The following is a 19435-nucleotide window of genomic DNA, read 5'->3' as shown; positions in this document are numbered from 1 at the left end:
TTGACACAATCCACAAAACATTATTGGATCTTTGATCTTTCTTTTGAATAAAATGGCAGCTTCTGTACTAACCACAAATTATCAAGATAACCTTGTGTTAGTCTCGTTATTAATAGGATTCCTAGTTTTCTTCACCCAAATCTTCAAATTTTTCAAATGGGTTTGGTCCATGTTCTTAAGACCCCCCAAAAAATTAACCAACTATGGTTCATGGGCTCTAATCACTGGCTCAACTGATGGTATTGGTAAATCTCTCTCCTTTGACCTAGCCTCCAAAGGCCTTGACTTGATCTTAATTGGTAGAAACCCCCAGAAACTCCAAACTACATCTAATGAGATTTGGGCAAAGTTTAAAACCAAGATTAAGATTATAGTCATTGACTTTGAGAAGACTAGTGGAGAAGAGATTAAGAAGAAGATTAAGGAAGAAATTGAAGGATTAGAAGTTGGGATATTGGTTAATAATGTTGGATCATCTACTAATGGTGCAAGATTTTATCATGAGATTGGTTTGGAAGGAATGGGTAGTTTGGTAAATGTGAATATTGGGAGTATAAATTGGGTTACTAGTGCTGTTCTTCCTGGTATGTTACAAAGAAGAAAAGGTGCTATTGTTAATATTGGAAGTGGCTCTTCTCTTGTTGTTCCTTCTTACCCCCTTTATTCCATCTATGCTTCTACAAAAGCGTAAGTTTTACTCGTTCTGTTTCGTATTAGTTGTTCCATTTGCTTTTTTTTTTTTTTTTTTTTTTTTTTTTTTTTTTTCCGACTATGGATGAACATTTTTGCTTCATGATTAGATATATATATTTTTTTGTTCTAGGGGTGTTGAAAATAATTGGATAATAGTTAATGTTCTGTTTTATGCACTTATATTTCTTTGTTAGTTTAAATTTATTTTTAGATTAATAGATTTGGATGATTTGGGCCAGATTTAATAGTCATGTTGGTAGAGAAATACGTTAATATGAAATTAGTAATGTGACAATTAAATCTAGACGTATGTACTTGGATTCGCTGTTGAAGTTGTGACACTTAATCAGTTTTACTTGATCAATTGAAGCTTTTTGGATGGCAAAGTTCAAGTCTTGGATAATTAATGTTTAGTTTGCTTTCAATTAGTGTATAAATCCTCAAAAACTTTGTTCAATAGATTTGGACCCTAGGAAAAAAAATTAAAAAAAATTGTGGTTGTTTAGGTACATTTGAACCTGAATTGTGCGGAATTTATCTACTTTGTCAAACTATGGAAGTAGCAAAATTTTAGTTGCAACTCAGTTATTACAAACACCAATCTTTGGTGATTGTAAATTGTACAGAAGTTGGGGAGGAATATTGTGCTACTAAAAAAATGGCGAAATTCTAAAATGGTTGGTTGTTGCTCTATACATAAAAAATAAGGAATACTTACGTCTAAATTTAGTTTTCACATGTTGGTTAAAATCATGTAATCGATGTGATAATTTATTCTGACATAATCAAACGCTCTAAATTACACAGATATGTTGCTATGTTCTCAAGAAGCTTGAGTTTGGAATACAAGCAGTTAGGAATTGATGTTCAGTGCCAGGTAACGCCGTAAATTAAATTTGTTGTACAATGTGGATGAGTTCTGTTTTATTACAATTTTTTGAAGGGCTTTTTTGGGGACTATTGTTTTTCAGATACCATTACTTGTAGCAACAAAGATGGCATCCATAAAGAGATCGTCCTTTTTTGTCCCTTCACCGGAGCAGTACAGCAAAGCGAGTGTAAGATGGATAGGGTATGACTCCCTTTGTGTTCCTTACTGGACTCATGCTTTGCAGTGGTATTTGTTCAACGCGATGCCTGACTCCTTGGTGAATTGGTTGCTTCTTCGATATTTTCTTAACTTGCGTAAGAAAATTCTTCGAAAGGAGAACAAACTAGCCTAGTTTCCATGTACCATAATCAGCCTTTGCTTAAGAAATCAAGATTGAGATCGTACTAAGCTCATTAATGTCACGATTATCCTTGGCAGTGCATTTACGTTTGTGTTATGTTGGGCCGTTGATTGTTGAGTACATTTTACTAGTCTTTATAAGGAGATTATTAAGCGTTTAGTATAAGGATATCGGTATTTGTAAGCAATTTCCTGAGAACATCTCTAAAATAGCATGATTCTAGATTTCTAGTCCAAGGAAAAAATGTAAAATGAATGATGACAAGGATCCCATATGTAACACTTTTGACATCAATAGTTAATCATTTTGTGCTCTACCTTTGTAAATTGTAACTATGCTCATTTAACATTTTGGAATTTTGGATGTAAGAATAAATGAATAATGTTGCATCAACAGAAAAAATGTTAGATAAGTGGGCCGAGTGGCTATTAGTCATGGTGTATCTCATGGATCATCATAATTTTACTTGGACCAAGTTTCCAATTGGGCCTTTACAGATTCATTTCATTGTAGGGTGCCAAGTAGCCCAAGTTGCTACTTCAACACCAACTTGCAGACTTGCTGGTTCTCTATTTTTAGGGGTTGGGTTACACCCCTGCTAAAATAAACTTGACCTGACTCAACATGTGAATGTAGGTGATTTGTAATTAACTAATTGTCAATAGTCTCGAAAAGTTAAAAATAATATAATCCAAATTCATTTCAATATCGATCCTAACCCCGAGTGATTCAACCCAAATCGAAGTTGAACAATCTATTTTGCTACCTATACTTGTCATTCAGTTAGCTTGAAAAAATGATATTGATTTTTTTTATAGAAGGTTGTTTATGTCCGGGTTGGCAAGATCGAACACCTTTCAACACGAAACAAGTATGGGTAAACCAATTCACGCATCACCCCAAAATAGGAACCAATAACTAATTTAGAATTATGAATTTGAAATTTCGATTCATAGTGATTTGGCCTATCATGTTATACAATACATACAAGTTAGGGAGTTTGCATAAATAAATATGCTAGCGTTAGAATTAGTGAGCATAGTCGGCAAGAGAATAAGGATTGAACAGGATCAATAGAGACCTCTCAACTTGTATATGTGCCTATAAACTATTGTTTTGAAATCATGTGATGTTATTTTGATAATTTGATTTTAAATCAATATTAAAAAGAGCTAATTTAAATCGATAATCTAATACGGAGTATGTGTCATTGGCTCATTGCCATGCCTACCTCAAGGACCTCAATCCATCACTTCATATTTACATTTGTGAACATTCATATCTCATTAATTTAGCTCATCAACTTCCAACGACCACATTGAAACAAAGTACAGCACAACTCTACTCTACCAATTTGATTAATTGCTGCTCATCCTCCATATTTTACTACTCGTAGCAGCTAACAAACTCCACCCACTTTCTCTCTCCTCCTTATATAAATCTCTCAATAACCCCTTTCTTCTTCAGATCCTCATTTCAGATCCCACAATTTATTTACAGAGCTCCATTAATGGCGGTCTGTTTAATACACCAACTCAAATCCCAACCTTCTTGGGTGATCTTCCTCTTTGCCATTGGATCCTTCACTCTTCTAAGAACCCTTTTAGGAGTTCTAAAATGGGTTTATATCAATTTTCTTAGACCCCCAAAAAATTTGAAGAAATATGGTTCTTGGGCAGTTGTTACTGGACCCACTGATGGAATTGGCAAGGGTTTCGCCTTCCAATTAGCTCGAAAAGGGGTTAATCTAATCTTGGTGGGTCGAAATCCTGATAAACTCAAAGATGTTAGTGATTCAATCAAAAGTAAAAATTCAAATACCCAGATTAAAACTGTGGTGGTTGATTTTTCTGGGGATTTAGATGAAGGTGTCAAGAGGGTTAAAGAAGCAATTGAGGGTTTAGATGTTGGGATTTTAATCAATAATGTTGGGGTTTCTTACCCTTATGCTAGGTATTTTCATGAAGTTGATGAACAATTATTGAATAATTTGATTAAGGTTAATGTTGAAGGAACTAGTAAGATTACACATGCTGTATTGCCTACTATGGTTAAGAAGAGGAAAGGTGCTATTGTTAACATTGGTTCTGGTGCTGCTATTGTTATTCCATCTGATCCTCTTTACTCTGTCTATGCTGCTACTAAAGCGTAAGTTGTGCTCTTGTTTCGTGCTAATAATACTCGGTTTGATCGTCTGATACAAGAATTTGCGATTCGATTTGATGTTGATGTGATTGTTCTTTTTTGTGATTTGTTTTCAGGTATATTGATCAGTTTTCTAGGTGCTTGTATGTTGAGTACAAGAATATGGGGATTGATGTGCAGTGTCAGGTACTGTTTCATTCATATTTGATCAAAATTTATGTTGTTTATAGCTAGTTATTATTGATAATTCTATGCATTCTTAAATCTTAATCATCATATTTGAAGTCAAAGTCTAATGTAGCTATGATTTATATACTATTGCATTCTATGCAATTTATCAGAAATTAGAAACATGAGATTGGTGTTTTTTTTGGCTGTCCATAAGAAACATGAGATTGGTGCTTCATTTTACTGATCATATGATTTTAGTTAAGTAATTACCAATGCCGTCAACGTGTGCACGTTGTTGTGATCACTATGGATCAATGATTGTTATTTTTTGGTGTATATTGTACAACATGTTAGGTAGTGACTTATGCTTAGTCAGTTGAATGAATTATGGACAGTAAAGCCAAATTTCTAACCACCCTGGAACTAATTTTGGTATTATAATGTGATATGTTTGCACAAGTAATACATGTGAGACATTAACTTGCATTGTTGCTTTGCCCTTCCATATATCATGGAGAACATTTCAAAACGTGTCGCCTTTTCCTTAGCTGGATTAGTGCAACCTTCGGAATATTATTGACCTACTTTTCTTTTCTTGTAAGATTTTCCCTTGTTTTGCTAATTGGCTCACCTTTATACTTCTTATTTTATCCTGGACTTGCTATTGAGAAGAGATCATATTGGAAGACACTAATTTGCTCTCTCTCACTCCTTGTCTTGGTTGTAAATGTGAAAAAGTGTAATACATGTAATTTCCTATAAGAAAATACAGAACTTATTTATTTTTCAGGAGTTTTGGATGTTGAATGTCAAGTCTTGGAAATTGGAATAAAGCTTTTGATACTATCATCTTTTTATGTTAGTGCCTCACTGTAGCTTCTAGAACTTGCTTCCTGAAAATCTGTGGGGGGGTACCTTAATAAATAAACTGAATCAAAAAATTCTGGTAATTCCTGCAACTCAAGTGCTCCCTGGTCCAGGTCCTCCAGTTCCGCACCACACAACACACACCATTTAATTTCACTATTTTGAAGCCTTTTTTGATGCTCAACCTACCCCATAAACACCGCCGCAAGATGAAACTTGTGTTGCATAGCAACAATAAATTCTTCTGTAACTTCAGTACATCGTCTTTCCTTTACTCTATAAGCTGTTCTTATTTTTCAGTCTTTTATCTTTGAATATATGACCCATCTTTGTTTTCATCTGTATAATTTTTCTAGATTTCCTAGCATATCAAGTTTATCATCTTGTTCTGTGTTTGTTGTTTTTAGTTTCTCCTTGTTAGAGGGTGTGATTAAGCTATGGTGTCTTTCCTCTGTTGTTGTGATCTTTGATGATGATCACACCTTATAAAGATGTAAATAAGTTATACTTCTAGTAAAAGTATTTCCATTGCTAGCAAAGAGTAGCATAGGTTTTTTCTTTTAAATTGGTGTGGTACAAATAAATTCTAGCAGAAATGACATGCAATTTGGATACTTCTGCTAAAAGCACATTGACTTGTAATTTTGTAAATGCTTAAAGTAACATACTAATTTACCTTATTTACACTCAGTGGACCTTGGCTTCATAAAGGTATCTTCTCCTGTACTATAGAAATTGGTCCATCACCAATGTTCACTAAGCTTTTGAAACGAACTCCTGAGTCCTGACACAATTTACCAACCTGCATGGGAATTTTCTGCTAAGGGTTTGAAATTTGTTTATAGAACACTTATCTGTCATATATAATAGGCTTTAACTTTCAAGTACCAACGTGAATTTTCACAGTGACTTGTATCACAGTGAAATTGCCAAATTGGTACAGTATGCAGGCCATTGAGGCTGATGCTTCTATCTAAATTGCTTCATGTTTACATATTATGGAGATAAAAAAATTGATTCAATTGTCCTAAGTTGCCTCAGTGGCTTATGTTGTTCTGTTCTTGGATGTTTACATTGTGTGTATTTTACAAGCCTCATGGGTGCATTATCAAGGGTTTTTTTTTTTTATCCACGTTTACTTAATATATTGCAAATGGCTCATGGATGCAGGTTCCACTCTATGTAGCAACAAAGATGGCTTCTATCAAGAGATCTTCCTTCTTTGTCCCATCAACAGATGGTTATGCAAAGGCTGGTATCCGCCACATAGGCTATGAGCCTCGGTGCACCCCTTACTGGCCACACTCTTTTCTCTGGGGCATAGCATCCTGTGTGCCCGAGAGCCTCATCGATGCTTGGCGTCTAAGGTTCTGTCTCGGAATCCGCAAGAGAGGCCAACTCAAGGATTCAAGGAAGAAAGAGTAAAAAAAGGAACATGTTATCTCTATCCGGACCAAAAGAGGTTGTCTAGGTTCTTTAGGATGTGTATCAATGATAAGTGCCTTAAATTATCCCCATGAGAATTTTTCTGCTTGATCTTTTGTTTATTCCTCGATCATTAGGGGGCTATATTGCATTTCTGTACCAATTTGTTGTCTTTTCAATGGAAAGTCTAAATTATTTACGAAGTAATGCTAATTGTAAATTACATGACCCCGTGGACACAAGGTCACACAACCCTTGTATCCAAATCTAAATTGATAATTGTCCTAATTCATAAAGGCATAGATATTGTCCGTTTTGGACCTAGCCAACACGGATTTTTCTTAGGCACTTTCTCAAAATATTTCATACTAATTGGAGTACACTCTCACTTGTAAAAAAGTCATATCTTCCTTATTCTTTCCAAGTGGGACTTTGGTTGCCTATCCCTACATCTTTATCCTGCATAAAGATTTTTGATGTCTCGTTCAATTGCACGTTTGACACCATGATGAAGAGTCAAAGGAAACCCTTTACACCTTTATACGTTTGACACCATGATGAAGAGTCAAAGGAAACCCTTTACACCTTTATACGTTTGACACCATGATGAAGAGTCAAAGGAAACCCTTTACACCTTTATTTTATCTAAGTACTCATAATCCATAATCCTTTAAGCCTTTATTTTTTCTAATATTACTCGTAATCCATAATCCGTAAACTAGAGAAGTAGAGAGTAATCAGTGTATATGACTATTTTGGCCATCGGACTTTGAGAAATATAGTACTCCCTAAAGGGCTAAAAAATGGTTTTAAAAAAAAAAAAGACTAAAAGAAACCCTTTTTCCCAAAATTACAAGGTAGCCGCGAAATGTTCAATTCCAACATTGAACAACCCTATAAAACGACGACGTTTATCCTTCCGTTGACAAACCTTCCCTCAATTTTAATTTCCCTTTCTTCTTCAGTCTTCACTGCCGCCCATCTCTCTGAAATTCGAAGGTTCATCAATGTCGGAAAGAGAGGTTGAAGAAGACTCACAAATGGCAGCAGAGAAATCAAGGGCTGTTTTTGTTGATACCAATCTTAATACTCATCTCATCGTCCCCATTTATTCCCATTCTTCTGTCACCTCTCTCAAACGTAAACTTCTCACCTTTTTTTTTTCAAAGTTATTCTAATTTCTGATTTTTATTATTGTCTTTGATCATCAATTTTGATGCTTATATTGCAATTTTTACGCTTTTTATGAACTGGGTTTTTATTATATTTGTATGATTCTACTATTTTGGCAAATTATGCGTTTTGGGGTTTTACCTGGGTTTATCAAATAGTTGGCCGAATCGATAAATAATAGGTCTAGTATACAACGGGTGTATTATCATACGAGTGTACAATAAACTGGAGCATGCTATCAAATAATTATAGTCTTTGAATGCACCGGGTCTAATACTTTATTGTAATAGTCATGGCGAATGCAAATGATTCTAGTGTTAGTAACAAATAGAAGAATTTTAATCCATATTTCTGGAAAATGTGAGGAGGGAGTATAGAACAATTGGTGTTACTATTATTAATTCTTGTATGTATATCATTAAATGCATACTACTACAAAGTTTGCATTTGCATTTGTCAAAATAGTGGGCTAATATGGCTTACCACTCTCATTGATTCTTCTTTGTGTTTGCAGGGCAACTTCGTCGTGAACATTTCGAGTGCTTTCCGGAGTTAGGGAGGATTGAAATCAATGCTCTTTCGGTATATTTTCACTGTTTTTTTACCTGTGCTTTGGAGAATTGTTTTGTGCTGATTTTGGATTATGATTCTTCTTGTTTTATAGACCTGTCTTTTCATGTAATATGCTGAGTCGCTGACCCTCGAATGTGGGTTATGAAGCTTCAACACCTAAATTATTCCATAATCATCCAAACTGTCTATTATAATCAAGTGAATGGAGAGATGGAGTTTGTGTGCGTGCGTATGGTTACACATATAGTATCACATATGCATATCTTTTACGAGTATATATATATTTTATCAGTCATTGTATTAATTTTGGCTGTACGGGTTGGTGTTTGATTGCTTGTTGTAGGTGAAATTGAATGATAGCCACTACCATCTTCCAGACTATATGCTTCTCAAAACTGCTTTTCATGGGGTAGCAGATGCATGGTTTGTATTTGCTGACGTTTGGACACCGGGTAGCTGTTTAAAACCCCAGAAGGATATTGAATGCAAGCCCTTAGAAGCACGTCCGTGGCATCAAAATGAATTACAACTTGTGAAATCATCTCCTCAGCCTCATGTGACTCTAGACATGAGTAGTAGTAAGAAAAAGAAAAAGAAGAGAAAGGAAAGAAATAATGAAGGGAATGTGGAGAATAATAATGGTGGTGTGAAAGAGCAAGAAAAAACAAGAGGCTCAGGTCAATTGGATGTCCCAAAAGCTGTGAGTAAAAATCATTTAGCAAAATATATATAGGTGTATGCCATGTATCTATGCTGTGCTCATTTTTTTTCCTTCATTCTTTCCATTTTTTTGTTCTGGCAGGACAAAGTAAGTGCCACTAAGCAGCTACATAAACCAAGTGAGGGTCTTCACTATACTTCTGTCGTACACCCATCTGTAATGCATTTGAAAGATGGTGGTGATAACAGTGTCAAATATTTGCAAAAGGGAGCTGGGATGGTGCATCAATTGGAAGGTGAATTCTGTACCCTCTGAAACATTCTTCCGTATTGAAAAAAACCCTGTCATTCAGCTAATTTATTGATTTGTTCAATGCTTGCTCATGTCCATTCTTTGCCAAGTCCCAAGTGTATATGAGTTGGCTGAAAATCTACTTCCATGTAAGATGCTTAAAATATTTAATATATAAATAAGACAGGAATTTTTTTACTTCTATACTGTATGGTTGCTTGTGTACTTCTTGCGTCCTCCTTAAAGGAAGGGGGAGATACATATGATTTAAGTTGGAACAGATTCCTGAAAGGAGAATATTTACCCGATTGAGAGGAAAATGAACAAAAAAAGGTCATTACTTAGATTTTGTTATTGTAAAGTAAATCTGGAAAGAAAAAAGGTTTTCTGTCAAATAGAAATGAGCCTTACAGGAAATTCTTAAGCAGGTACTAGCACAAGTTTAGCTGAAGTTCTCAACAAAGAAAGTGGAATTGACACCTCATTGCCCAAACCCCGATTCAAGAAAACCAAGAAAACAAAGAGTAACATTCGTGTCAATAATAGCCCTGCTGCAACTTCTAATCAAGAGCCTGATATTCTAGAAAAGGGTGACGCACCTTCTGACAATAAGCATACCATCTACAAAGAAGGTATTAAAATTGCTGAAGAGGTACCACCGTCACAGCTGAATAATGTTTCAGAGCTGTTGTTTCAACATGATCCATTGAAAATAGAAGAGGAAACTGTAGAAGATGTTGCTCCTTTGAAGTCAGACAATGCTGCTAAGAAAAGGAAACGAGACAGAAGCGGACAAGAAAGAACTGCTGAAAAGGTAACACCATTGCATCTAAACAATGTTCCAGAGCTGTTGCTGCCTCAAAAGGAGTCAATGAATTTAGTTGATAGAGAAAAGGAAATTGAGGAAGATATTGCTCCTGAGAATCCTGCGAAGAGAAGGAAAAGAAATATATCCAAGAACTCTGGTACAGAAAATCAGGAACTGTTAAGCAAAAGGCTAATTGCTGATCAAAAAGAAGATGACATGAGGACTTGTTTACCAGATGACACTAGCAGACCTGAAATGTGTGTGGAAACTATAAGTGAAACTCCCAAGAAGAGGTCTCGAAATGAGGAAGCTGTTCCAGAAAAGGACTCTCAAGAGGAGATTCAGAAATTAGAAGCCCCTGTGACTGTTACTCAGAGTGACAAACCCAAGAAGCAGAGACAAAAAAAGCAACCTGCTCCTACATTGGATCCTTCCAGCTTATCTGTGGATCACCATTTAGATGAAATAACTATGGAAATGGAGGCACCAAAAAAAGTAAGTGAAATCTAGTTGCCAAGATGTTTATTTCCTCTAAATAGATTATTATTGTCAAGCAGCTAGAAGTCACAGAATCTTTTTTATTTTTTGGATGTGAAACAGGCTGATGCTATCTTGACAACATGCAATGCTATTACCAATGATGATCTGTTGAAGTCAGTCAACAATGCTAAGAAAAGTAAAACAAATGAAAGTGAACAAGAACACAGAACTGCTGCAAAGGTATCACAGTCGCATCTAAATATTGCTCCAGACTTTTCTCAAAATGAGTCGGTCAACTTTGCTGAAAGAGAAAAGGAAATGAAGGAAGTTGTATCTCCGTCAAAGTCAGAGCACTCTAGGAAAAAAAAGAAAGAAAGGAGAGATTCCCAACTGAAAAAGAAAGAAATTAGTGTGTTGACAGAATCTAGCACAATGCAGAATGATATTGACAAACCCGAAGAGAGTAAAGAAACTATGAGTAAATCGCTGAAGAAGAGGTCTCTGAATGAGGAAGCTATATCTAGCAGGGTCCCTCCTGGTTCTTTGTTGAAAGAGCAACCAGATGAAGAAACTAGGGAAAGGGCTGCCCCCTACACTGTGATTGAAAGTGACAAACCCCTTACGAGAAGCCATAGGAAAAAGCTATCTGTTTCTGGGAAGGACCTTTCCAGCTTGGCTGGGAAGCAGCAGTCAGCTGAAAAAAAGATGGAAATGGATGCACCAAAAAGTGTATGTGAAATGGAGTTGTTAAGAAGTTACTGCCCTTAATAGATTTATACTGTCAAGCATCTAAAAGCCATTGCATGGTGACTAAATTATTTCAACTTCTTTTTATTGACAGGTGGAAGAGGCTGATGATGCAAAAATCCAGAAGAAAGTGATACAGGCTGAAGTGCATCATGATGATTCGAGGGAAGTTCCTTCCCTAACAGTTTCCTCTGTATTATCAGAATCAAAGCATTTGGAAAAGTCACGGACAAGAAAACAGAAGGCAAAAAAACATGATCAACCTTCAGCTGTAGATACTTCATTTAATGGTCAAAACTTAGCTGAATCGAAGAAGAATCAAGTACTTGCAAAAACTTCTGAGATTCAGAAATTAAGCACTGTGCAAGGCCAAGACAAACCTATACCTCCGCGGACAGACCTCCCAGTTGCTGCTCCTACCAAAACTAACAAAAAAGGTGATGTTTCCCTTGCAAGTGTGGATGATGGAAGCAGAATCTCTGGCAAAATAATAATGAGAGAAACAGATGCCCCTAGAAGAGTAAGTCATGTCAAGTTACCAAAATGCAAATTTTCAAACTAATTCTTTGGGTGAAGCAGCTGTAAGTGATTCTATGACGGCTGATTTTTTTTGTTTTGTTTTGTTTGGGAGGGGGGTTTAGGTTGATCAGGCTGATGATCTTTTTACAGATGCTGAGAGTAATGGTGCTCAAGAGCACAAAGAAGTGATAGAAGATGATGAGCATGGTGAATTCAGTCAGGCTCCTCGCCTAGAAGATTCCACTGTCTTGGCAGATGCAGCGCAGCTTGAAAAGCCACAGGCTAGTAAGCAGAAGGTCAAGAAACTAGATCAACCATCTTCTATTGATACTTCATCTAATGGACGTGATTTGCTTGGCTTAAAAAAGAATAAGGGAAGTTCAAACACTTCTGAGCTTCTGAAGCCCATCACTGATAAAAAAGACAAATTCGGTCTCAATGTCAAAAAATCAGAAATTTTGAAAGAAGTAAATTCAATTGTTGCTGATCCTACCAGCATCTCAAGGAATATTGGTGTTTCTCGTGCAAGTTTAGACGATGGAAGCAAGTCTTCTGAAGTATTAAACATGAGCTTTGGAAATACAGTAAAGAAGATTCGTGAGGGAGGAAGGGCTAAGGAGCCACCAAAAAGGCTGGAAGATAATTCTGTTGGCATTAGAAAGTCTTCACTTTTGAGCACAAAACAAACAAAGAAAGGGTTAGCTTCTTCAAGAGCAATATTTGATGATGGTACTAGTTCATCTTCTGATGATGAAGATAGAACTAGTTCTAGCGTCACAATTCCACCAGACAATTTATCTTCATCTGATTATTCGGAAGGGGAAAGCGAAGGAGTGGTGATATCGCAACCTGGTAATGTGTTGAATCTTGCTGTCAATATTTTTTTATGCATTATTCAGCTTTCAGTCATTGATTGCCAATGCAATGGAGAACTTGATTTAACTTGTTGTCTCCATAATGCTCCTACATCTTGATTTACCGAGTCTGCACTTATATTGTGAGAGGGTGCTGCAGTTCACAATTTTTCAAATGTGCTGCTTTTGGTCTCAAGTTAATTTTTCTTGTTGTTAATCTCTACAATTTAGCGCACTATTTTTATTGTACAATTTTTCTAGTTGATTTCATTGTGAATTTTTTATGTGATGCTATTTGCATCTTTTTTTCTAACATTTTTTTGTTTGCATCTTTTGCCAGATTCTTCCAATGGTAATGAAAGAAGCAAAGCAAAGTAAGTGTAACAATTTGAGCTCTTTTTTATTTTATTTTATTTTTCTTTTTGGTTAATATTTTCCATTCATCAATTCATCACTCTGATCACGGTTGCACAATTAAGACAATGTTGCTGATGTGTCCAGGCACATCCTCTAGTAATAGTTCATGTTATGGGACCTCAAGATGACTTCAGGAGTATCTAATTGTTCTCTGTTTGTGTAGCTCATCTGGCTCGAAGCTGGAATCGATCCTACGAAGCTCAAGCAGATACAAGAAGGCCAAGTTGGTGGCTTCCCAATCACAAAACGATAGTGAGCTTCCTGAGTTTGTTCCAGATAGTCTTGCAGACGTGTAAGTATCGCATTATTTTTTGCCTGGTGAGTTGTTTTAGTCCGGTTTTTTTTTTATAAATCGTATATGAAGGGAATTGTTATGTTCCTCTTCCAATTTTGTCACAAATTATATGTACTCATGTGTTGGCTTTTGCTCAAATGTACGATATCGCTCCCAAGAAAAGAAAAAAAATCATCGTGGTTTTTTTTTTTTTAAATTCCAATTATTACGTTGGCTCACACAAACTAATGGAGGCATTTTCACAAGTAGATGGATAGGGACAAGTTGTTCAACCAAATTTATCATAATTATACAACATGAGCAACCTTCAAGGACAACATAGGGGAGAAAATGGGAAATGGAAATCAAAATAATTGCCTCAAGACCCATACAATACCAAATTACTGTTGATTCGAACGTAACCAATCAACAATAATCAGCATAATGACAGGAAAGATCTTCTTGCCTAAGCTACTTGCAAATTGATGCAATACGAAGATGATATCTTTATGTTTGACGATCACAGTGCTCCATTATGTTCTGAATCTGAACAACGACTGCTTGAAAGCCACCTGCAGCACGCCCCGTCATTTCTTGCAAGTCGCTGTATATAGAGCCCCAATCCACCCTACTGCCAGCGACTTTACTGGTTTTGGAAGACACTGGAAAACATGTGTCCATTTTTGAGACGATTGAGGTTTATACTTACGCAAGTCTTTGGAGTTTACTACTTAAACGCTTAGAAACCTTGAACTATCAATTTAAATTTTGAAAGGCTCGTCATATATGATTGTTAATTTGTTATAGCAACTCCAATGGTTGACTTGTTTATCTTTTAGCTTGTAAATATAAAAAATCTTAAGCTAAAAGCTCAACTATCATTGCACATCTTGTTCATTAGTGACAATTAGCTGATTAGCATAACCATTAGATCAATAAGTAGCTAGAATTGTTAGAACTTGAGAAAATGGTGTGGCATGACAAGCTATTAAATGAATTAGCCAGCCATTGGAGTTCATATCGTTGAACCTCAAGATGACTTCGAGAGTATCTAATTGTTCTCTGTTAATCCTGTGGAGCTCATCTGGCTCAAAGTTAGAATCCATTCTACGAGGCTCAAGCAGATACAAGATAGTCTTGCAGCAGAAGTGTAAGTCTCGCCAATGGCTTGTTCTTTTTTTTTGGCCTAGTGAGCTGTTTTGGTCCCGGATTTTTTTGACCATATCTGAAGGGCAGCGTTTTGTTCCTCTCCCAATTTTGTCACAAATTACCTGTACTCTTGTGTTGGGTTTTGCTCTAATGTACGATATGCATCTCGCTCCCACAAATGGAAAAAAAACATCGTGGGGTTTGTACCATACAAACTATTACGTTGGCACACTCGAAATAATGGAGACAGGGACAAGTCGTTCGACCCAGTTATACATGAACAACATAACTTGAAGAACAAAATTAGGGAGGTTAATGAATTATCATGATCATACTAGTTGCCAAACACTCGCACATTATACCGAATAAACGATACATAGTAATTCTCGTGAACAATCTCGTTCTGTTATGACAAGAGCGTAACCAATCTACTACAGTCAGCTTTAAGACAACGGAAAAGACGACCTTCTTTGCCAAGATGCTTGTAAATGATGCGTGCTATTTAAAGAGGATGTCTTTAGCTTCGATGATCATAATTTTCGAATGTACTCCAAATATATAACTAGAGCTGGCAATCTCTGACACGACATGACAACACGACAGAAACAGGCATGACATGAACATGAAGTTAATGAGAGAAAACACGAAGTCGACATGAATTTTTGCCAGCTCTATATAACTCCCAAACCTACCATACTGCCACCAAACCTATATACTTCCTGTGTTTTCTTTTAAATGCAACGCACATTTTTGTCACTCTTTTTTAGAAGATGATTAAACGAGATAAACGAGCTACTTTATCAAAATAATTTCAACACTAAGATTTTAGAAGGGTTAGTAACTATTTGCATAAATTTTTTTGATTAATTTATCCGTTTACATTACTAAATCTCTTCCTCAAAATACGTGTCAAGAAAGTGTGTTGCATTTAAAAGAAAAAAGAGGAGGTATATATAGTTTTAGAGACCTTGAAGTTCCCATTAAGAAAGACTAATCATTTCTATCTTCTCCTTACCCATCCATAATTTGCGAAGAAAACTAAATGTTCATTTCTAGGTACACCGTACACATAGGTGTATAACGAAGAAAAACTCGACTTTTTGGTCATTTCTTGATGCCTAGCCTAGGTAGTTCCAATATGCCACATTATGTTCGAAAGTTGTACCACTAAAATGTCGTGGAGAAAAAAAAATGTTCATCTCCTAAATTGTTGATAGCTTGAAAAAGTTAAAGATCAGAGAGGCATCATGCCCACAATTATAGCAAACAGTTCTTGAACTTCGTAATGAACAACGTTAGTCAGAAGTTTTTAATTGCGAAATTAACGGATCACTTTCCAACAATTTGCAACAGGAAAGCATTTATGGGCCATGTTACGCAAATATATTTATAAATGCGGAATGCGGAGTAGTATATATATGGCTGTTTGCTGATTATATTTAGTGGATATAATACTACTATTCCCTCCGTCTTTTTATAATTTTTATTCTCTACATTATAGAAAATTTTCAAGTGCAAAGATTTTAAAAATAACGAAGAAAGTATTAAATACAAGTAGATAGATAACCTTTACTAAATGACAGTTTCAAAACATAAAATGCTTGCACCTTTATTTCCTTATCTTTTTAGGCAAATACATTTGAGTTATTATCTTTAAGACATAAAATAAATTCAAATTTATAACTAATGTGTAACGAAAGTAATATCTTTACTTTAGTTACGTATTAGCAAGAATTATAAAATTTTGATATTTGGAAAATAGATGTTGGCATGAATCTAACAAGATTCTACATAACTAAGCCTTTATCTAACATTAAACTACAAAACGAAGACAAAGTAAATTAGGTGAATAATGTACAAAGTCAAAACATATCAATTAAAAAAATCGAGGTAGTACGGGTTTGTTCACATTTACTGAACTGAACTAAACTAAACTGATTGAAGCTGAAATGAATATTTTTATGAGAGGGAAAATAGAAGCTGAAGAATTGAACTGATTGGAGCTGAATTGAACTGAACTGAAATTAAGTAAATATGAACGAGCCCGTAATATATATTGTATGATCGTATATTGAACAAAACATGCGGTGAAAGTATAGTCCAATGGAGGAGCTAGAGTCAGAATCCTTTAACCAAAAATAATAACGATTGGCCCTTGAAATAGCAAATTGTTGCTTTCTAGTTTTTACGGATTAGTAATATTGTATGGAGTACACAGTACAAGTGCACATTTTTAGAGGAAACACTCGACAAAAATATGTACTCCGTAAGTATGTAAATTGACCAATTGTCGTGCAAAAGTGTATAACGGCTTGCAATTAACACTAATTGAATATAACCCTACCATAATCAATTACGGAGTATCATTTCTAATTCTCTTTTTTTTAATCTATATGTCAAAGCTTCACACTTGTCATTAATGAAGGAATAAAAGTATGATTAAAATATAGTTAGGTGATTAGAGTAATTAAAAAGCAACGAACATTATGATTTAATGGTTATCATTACTTTTGCTCATTTTTTAATTATATTATGAATGTGCCAAAGCTTTTAGCTAGCGTAAAAAACAAACAAATTTAAGTATTTTGAAAAAGAATATAAATATTAATATTTTAATAATGCACCAAAAAATTCTACTTTTAGTATTGGATTACTCTCTTTACCCTAGCTTTAGCTTAGCCACAAACAAGAGACAAACAAACCAAATCAAATGGCATAAATGGAAATAAATAATATAGACGGAATTTAATCTCTGATACGAGTATATTTTTACTGACTAACGACTTTTACCTTTGTCATGGGCATCTCTTCATGCCAAAAAATAACTTAACAAGTAACGACATGAATTAGGATTCTCTCCAATAACTAACTAACCAAACGGTCTCGGTTAAAAACTTGGCATAATCTCAATCAATCAATTTTTTTTTTCTAAAAATAACCTCGGTATCTAACCCGAACCCATCAACCTTTTTGACCCAAACCAAATCCGACCTTTTAAACAACTTAACCAATGCATCCACCCCAAGCAAATCATTAGCCGAATACTTATCGGACCGCGTCGTAATCGCGACGTGCAAAACACAAACCCCGCCGGGCTTCAACGTCCGCTCAATCTCCCGGACAAATTTCTGCGGGTAAAGCGCGTGATCAAACACATTCGAAAACTCGAAATCGAAACTTTCATCTTTAAATGGCTGTTTATGAAAATCTCCGTGAATAACCAAAGGCGGACACGGCACGAGGTCAATACCAATGGAATCCGATACTCCAACACGGCGTAACGCCTCGACTTCTTGGCCGACTCGCGCGCCAATACAAAGCGCCTTGGATGAGTTTGAAAGTAGTGACGAATTCTTTAATTGAGAGAAGAAACTCGAGAAAACTCGGATCTTACGGTCCCAATCTCGGGTGGTCCAAAGATGGCGGAGTTTGGGGTTAAGGGTTTTGTTGAGCTGTTTCTTTATGTAAGTGTCGTAGGTGGTGTATCCGGGTCGGATGCGAATACCTGGATTTGATGTAGTTGTAATTGTTGCGGTGTTGGTGGTTTTGAGAGAGAATAGGAGGAGAAGTGGGAGGGAAAGGAAGAGAGAAAAGGTAAAGAAACGGAGGAAAATTGGGGTTATTTGGTTGTATACTTTCATATTTTTTGCATGGTGTTTTTTAATTTTTTGTGTTTGTTATGAATTTAGTTTGTTCTATTTTCTCTCTCTTTTTTTTTGTATTTTATTCTCTCTCCTATTTTAGTGTACTCTCTATTTTCTCTCTCTTGGGGTGGTGGAGAGTGGAGAAAGAAGGGTTGAGGATGGAAATTTAAAGTGGAGGAGAAAGGGAAGTCGACTAATGGGAGGGGAGTTTGGTTTTATAAGGCCACGGTTGCCACTTGTTTGCTTTCTTCATGCATTATTTCACGTGGCGTGGTTATCAATCTTCCCTCTCTTTTTTGAAATCATATACAAATCGGACTAATTAATTATCATAAGTTTTTTATACAACAGGTGTACTACATCAATACATATATAAATTACTAATTGTACAGAGTATTATGTATCATGTATCAATGCTCAAAAGTAGAAAGTACCATGTTATTTACTTATATTTACGGAATATATATTAAATTAGACGATTAAAAAAAGGGTGAGCTAGTGTACTGTTCAATTTATCTTATCTTATCAACTCTAAATTTGTTATACTTATGTTATCTTGGTTAGAGCTTATTAGGGTTCTCCTGATGAAATTTTTTTTGTGGAGGCGACTTGGTGCATCTAGTGTTCTTTAAAAAAAAGGCGAATGAACATTTAGCTATTCAGTAAAGAACATATAATTGTTTTGTAAAGAACATATAGCTATTTTATAAAGAACATCCAGTTTTATATGTTGTTTTTGTAAATCTGAATGTAAAATAGAGCATATACAAGAGCATATAAATCTTGGCTATAAAATAGCTATATGTTCTTTATACAAGAGCATATGCAAGAACATCCAGTTTTTATTTCGAATTTCTTGAAATTTTGTTTGAGGTTTGAGGAATTTAAATGGGTTTGAAGTTTTGTTTGGAGAGAGAAAGTGAACTTTTGGAAAAAAAAATTGAAATGATTTGTAATTAATGTATGGTAAAAAAAATTAATTATAGTACTATTTATCTATTTCATTATACAAAATTTCTTTTAAAAAAAATATATATATACAAAATTGTTGCATAAAAAACTGATGTACATTACAAATGAACACTATGTTCTTTTATGTATATATCCATGTTTATTATAAACTAGTTTTATCCCCGTGCAAATGCACGGATTTATAATAATAAGACTTGAAAATAAAAATAAATTAATTAATTAATAAAATTCAATTAAAATGGAGTTAGTTTAAATGAAATGGCTTATATGTAACATTTTTTATTTTTGAATTTGAATTCATATCATGTCTATCCTTAAAATTCTCATGTTAGATACATTA

At 35.1% G+C, this 19435-nt stretch overlaps 4 protein-coding genes across 4 annotated transcripts; 3 read left to right on the top strand and 1 right to left on the bottom strand.

Annotated features, from left to right (window-relative positions):
* On the top strand, positions 1–2192 carry LOC145637972 (very-long-chain 3-oxoacyl-CoA reductase 1-like). Its single transcript, XM_081688984.1, has 3 exons — positions 1–687; positions 1501–1570; positions 1665–2192. Exons 1-3 carry the CDS (start codon positions 53–55, stop codon positions 1914–1916), a joined length of 957 nt encoding a protein of 318 aa, XP_081545110.1. The 5' UTR covers positions 1–52; the 3' UTR covers positions 1917–2192.
* Positions 2193–3220: 1028 nt separating this feature from the next.
* On the top strand, positions 3221–6740 carry LOC145640806 (very-long-chain 3-oxoacyl-CoA reductase 1-like). The gene is made up of 3 exons (XM_081692043.1): positions 3221–4073; positions 4187–4256; positions 6279–6740. The coding sequence occupies exons 1-3, from the start codon at positions 3436–3438 to the stop codon at positions 6531–6533; spliced, it is 963 nt and encodes a 320-aa protein (XP_081548169.1). The 5' UTR covers positions 3221–3435; the 3' UTR covers positions 6534–6740.
* Positions 6741–7434: 694 nt separating this feature from the next.
* On the top strand, positions 7435–14227 carry LOC145640796 (uncharacterized). Its single transcript, XM_081692032.1, has 10 exons — positions 7435–7673; positions 8221–8288; positions 8623–8979; positions 9082–9235; positions 9660–10534; positions 10640–11248; positions 11361–11786; positions 11908–12637; positions 12980–13013; positions 13220–14227. The coding sequence occupies exons 1-10, from the start codon at positions 7541–7543 to the stop codon at positions 13350–13352; spliced, it is 3519 nt and encodes a 1172-aa protein (XP_081548158.1). The 5' UTR covers positions 7435–7540; the 3' UTR covers positions 13353–14227.
* A 2993-nt stretch (positions 14228–17220) lies between these two features.
* Positions 17221–18241, bottom strand: LOC145637868 (uncharacterized). The gene has a single exon (XM_081688905.1). The coding sequence runs from the start codon at positions 18118–18120 to the stop codon at positions 17386–17388; it is 735 nt and encodes a 244-aa protein (XP_081545031.1). The 5' UTR covers positions 18121–18241; the 3' UTR covers positions 17221–17385.
* Between the last annotated feature and the right edge of the window lie 1194 nt (positions 18242–19435).

This window comes from Chenopodium album, chromosome 1 (genome assembly GCF_948465745.1).
Source record: "Chenopodium album chromosome 1, dcCheAlbu1.1, whole genome shotgun sequence".
In the NCBI taxonomy this organism is placed as follows: domain Eukaryota; kingdom Viridiplantae; phylum Streptophyta; class Magnoliopsida; order Caryophyllales; family Amaranthaceae; genus Chenopodium; species Chenopodium album.
The sequence above is the reverse complement of the archived record's forward strand: the minus strand, read 5'-3'. Positions and strand labels throughout refer to the sequence as shown.